Source organism: Grammomys surdaster, unplaced genomic scaffold (assembly GCF_004785775.1).
Source record: "Grammomys surdaster isolate TR1022 unplaced genomic scaffold, NIH_TR_1.0 125630, whole genome shotgun sequence".
Taxonomy (NCBI): Eukaryota; Metazoa; Chordata; class Mammalia; order Rodentia; family Muridae; genus Grammomys; species Grammomys surdaster.
The window spans coordinates 738,267-742,177 of record NW_021620469.1 but is presented as its reverse complement, the minus strand read 5'-3'; the positions used below and the strand labels follow the sequence as shown (position 1 = coordinate 742,177).

The 3,911-nt window shown below is 45.8% G+C and overlaps 1 protein-coding gene across 1 annotated transcript; it reads right to left on the bottom strand.

Moving 5' to 3' along the window:
* Nucleotides 1-658: 658 nt before the first annotated feature.
* Nucleotides 659-3,366, bottom strand: LOC114638771 (granzyme C). Its single transcript, XM_028787356.1, has 5 exons — nucleotides 3,244-3,366; nucleotides 2,579-2,729; nucleotides 1,998-2,133; nucleotides 1,533-1,793; nucleotides 659-912 (listed from the first exon to the last, which is right to left on the bottom strand). Exons 1-5 carry the CDS (start codon nucleotides 3,299-3,301, stop codon nucleotides 769-771), a joined length of 750 nt encoding a protein of 249 aa, XP_028643189.1. The 5' UTR covers nucleotides 3,302-3,366; the 3' UTR covers nucleotides 659-768.
* Nucleotides 3,367-3,911: the final 545 nt, after the last annotated feature.

Genomic DNA, 3,911 nt, shown 5'->3' with positions numbered 1-3,911 from the left:
GGGAAACCCCTCTCTAAGAGGGGGCAAGTTGGTCTTTCAGCACAGGGCTGAGGCCCTAATGGACTTAACCACATGCTGCATTGAGTGTCCTAGGTAGGGGGAAGAAGTAGGATTGTGATCAGACCCCCATGGACTTAAGCACACAAGTTGCTAGATTCATCTGACTAGGGATAAAAGAGATGGGGCTGGAGCAGGGAGGCTGGAGGAAGTCTGGCTCTGTTTCCAGAGAAGGACAGGGAAACTCTTCCTAGATGAGAGACAAGGTTAATGCAAGAGCTATCCCCTTAATGATGAAGCTGTGGGAAAGAGTCATCCTATCCAGAAAGGCCCATCTACCAGTGTCCTGAGCTCTCTCTTCTGCATCTTAATGACAATGGTGTTTTTCTTCTCCTGTCTTCCATATGACACAGAGGAAGTAGCAGGTGACCCTGAGCCCCAAGAAAGGAGACATTCAACTTTTTCTCTTGATTATGCTCATTTTAGCCTGTCAGAGGGCAGGCACTGGAGAGACTAGGACAAGCAAAACTGACCTGAACAACAGAGTTGCCTGAACTTTGGGAAGATGTGTGCATAGAGCTGGGGTGAGCAGAAACTGGTATTCCATTGACCTTCCTAGCACAAAGTTGATCCCTGTGAATGGACATGAAACCAGCCTTTGCAGTCAGAAAAAGTTCTTTATTCAGTTGTTGTCTTCTGTCCTAGAACAATCCTGGACTTGGTTATAGGGAAGATGGCTAGTTAGAAGGGGATCTAGTTTGCTTCTTGTAGTTAGCTGTGTTTCATTGTTTTCTTTATCCAGGATAAAAAACTCAAAACTCTCATGAAGACTTGCGGAGCTGATCCATCAGTTTGCCCGTAGGACACAATGCCTGCAGCTGCTTTTTTACATACAAGAGGCCCTCCAGAATCTTCCTGTGAATTGTGGGAGCACAGGGCGCTGAGATGTTGTTCATCCTAGTCCCAACCTCCCTCTCATGTCCAGGCTCCTCCCAGAAAAGCATGACTTGTACTCTCTGCTTATGAGGCCAGAGGGAAGGCCTCGGGACCCTGGCCTTTACAGTTCTGACTGTGGATAAGGTTAGGGATGCACCTGAGGCCAGCCTCTGCCTTTCCCCAGGTCTATGATCCACTCTCTATAAAGGTGTTTAGGACCTGTCTCCCAGCTGTTGTTTAATGGCATGGGGAAATTGAGTGCGCCTGATGTGAGAATAGAGGGGAAACCCACTGACAAAGTGTGTGTGTCTGCTCAGAGGAGACACCTGGACTGTGGTTATGACAGATTCAGGGAGCCCAGCTTTCTAAAGCTTGAGCCTGGAGAAAAGTATTGTGTTGCAGACTCCTGCCTTTATACAAGTTACCCTCAGCAGAGCCTCCTAGTCACCTCAGAGGCCCTACTTAGTTACTGGTTCCTGCTGTTCCCTGAGAGAAAATATCCAGCTAGTGGGCAAAGGAGTCCCTTGATATTTGAGTCTGTAGGTCCCAGATTCCTTTCCCCTTCAACTGAGCCCAGAGTTGAAGGTAATCCTACTTACCTCAAAGGAAGCTCTCTTCATCTTTGAGTCTCCCACACATATCTCATTCGCTTTGTTGTAAGAACTTTGGAACTGGGACTCACACACTTTATCCTTCTGTACTGTCAGCTTAATCTCTTGCAGTGTGTTTGAGAATTCCCCGTCTGGGGCTGTCTTTCCCCAACCAGCCACATAGCACACATCTCCTGGCTTCACATGGGCATTGCGCCTGGGCAGGTTGAGGGGCTTCACAGCTTTAGTCCTCTTGGCCTTTCTGACCAGCTGATAGGGAAGAGTCAGGAGAAACCAGCTCATCCAAGAGGTTTTTGTTCTCTTGGTTACATTAAAACTCATGATGGAAGGAGGGAAGAATCAAGGTCAGGGAGAAGCCCTGCACCAAGCAGAGCACAGACACCAGGGGTGGGATGAGGGGTGGGCACTAAAGGGTAGGTGAAGGTATATGAGTAGGAGGATGGCAGGTCTCACCTTTAATAGCATGATGTCATTGGAACGGTCATCAGGATTATAAGCTGGGTGGGGAATGGCTTTTGACACAGGGATAATCTGCTGTGTCTCCTCCTTAGCTTTGATGTTGTGCGCCCCCAATGTTACTGTCATTGAGCTGTGAAGAGAACAGAGTGGAGAGGAGAGGTGTGAAGTTAGAGAGGATGCAATTCAGGAGCTGTGAAAGGAGGGTAGGCAGGGTGGGGCTCTAGCTGAGGGGACTTGTAGACACAGGAGTACCTCAGGGTCAGAACTCAAGCTCTCTGCTTCTCAAGGACATGAGATTCCTGGGGGCTCACTCTTTCATTTAGGCATTATTCTGAAGTTTGCATCAACTTTTAATATGAACTTTCAATCTCAACCACTACTTTTTTGTTGTTCAGTTGATCAACTAAGCATACTGCTGGCTGTAACCTCTCATCCTTTTACCTCAAATGTACCTCTTGTCAGACATTAATTTTCACAACCCTACCTTCTAGTGAGCACTAAGGGGAGCTTCCACAATAGAGGACAGAAGCTCCTGTGGGTGTCTCACAAAATGTGAGCTAGCTGCTTTTCCTCACCTTCCTCTGCAGTGAGCAGCTGTCAGCACGAAGTTGTCTCGAACCAGGAAGCCTCCACAGAACATCTTCTTCCCATTAACATTCAGAAACTCAAAATATGCCATGTAAGGACGGGAATGTGGACTGACCTCATTGCCTCCGATGATCTCCTCTGAAAGAAAAGCCTAGACTATTTGGTGTCTGGGAGTAATATTTGAGGTCATGAGGGTAGATCTGGAGGTGTGTGGGGGGGTGATTGAGAGTAGAATCTGCAGCTTCTCAAGGCTTTTGAAGACTGGATTCATTGCACATAAAATAATCCTGGCTGAATCTTAAGCCTCATTAAAGTTCCCCTTTCCCTAGGCTGAAATAACATTAGTGATGTACATTTTTGTATCTTTGCATTCTCTGCCACACCTCTTTCTAAGGATTATCCAGTCTCCAGGTGATGAAAAAATGTTGGGAGAAGCTAGTGCCTACTGTTTTCTGAAAACATCTCCTTTCTTCAGACCTTGTTGAAAATCAGGCCAGTGTCAGATTTCCAAGTCTGTATTCAGAGTGGGACCTGACATTCAGAAATCTCTTGGATTTAGTACCAAGACAATTCCTGACCACTGCAAGGCAGAAAGACAGCAGAGGTGTTATGGAATGACACCAATGGGACAGGGACAGGTGTGGTCACTCACCTGCTCCAGCTCTAAGAGCCAGAAGTAGGGTCAGGAGAATCAGGACTTGTAACATCATCCCAGGAAGGCTGCTCAGGTTGAAGGAGGGCAGAGTAGACACCACCCTTGGAAAAGGATGAAGGATGTGTGTGCTCAGGGATCTCACAGGCATTTTAAATCTATGCACCTTTGCTTCTGATCAGCGTCATATTACTTAAGGAAGTTTTCTGGTTTGGTTAAAAATGACACTGTCACCACATTGACCTCCTATGAGCTGAGCTGGGAATGTACAGAGACCAAGAATGACCAAGAAAGACCAAGAATGTACAAGGTTGGAGGCTGTGGTTGAGGAGGCTGAGACCCCAGGAAGTCCACAGTGACTGCACGGAGACACATGTGTCCTTTTCTAACTCTTACATCCTTTTGTATTGCAATAAGATCTCTTGTGTTCTTTGATTTTTCTTTCTTCCTTTTGCTTTTTTTCTTTCTTTCCTTTTTAAACAAAACTGACAATTTATCTTAACAGCAGTTATAAGACTGCTGTTACTGGCTGTTAAACTCACAGTTACACAGTACTTAGTAAGAATTCATATTGTATTGCAGAACATCATCTCATTAATTATTTGGGCTACTGATCATACTGTAGAACAATATCTTATGAATATTCTCATGAATTAATCTTAACTCTA

Bases quoted from the DNA above. Each gene is read 5' to 3' on its own strand.
- LOC114638771 (XM_028787356.1), bottom strand. From the start codon at position 3,301: ATGATGTTACAAGTCCTGATTCTCCTGACCCTACTTCTGGCTCTTAGA. The intron at 1,794-1,997 runs GTGAGACCTGCC...CTTCCCTATCAG, and splicing joins ATGACATCATGCTATTAAAG to CTGGTCAGAAAGGCCAAGAG. The intron at 913-1,532 runs GTAAGTAGGATT...CACAATTCACAG, and splicing joins TGAAGAGAGCTTCCTTTGAG to GAAGATTCTGGAGGGCCTCT.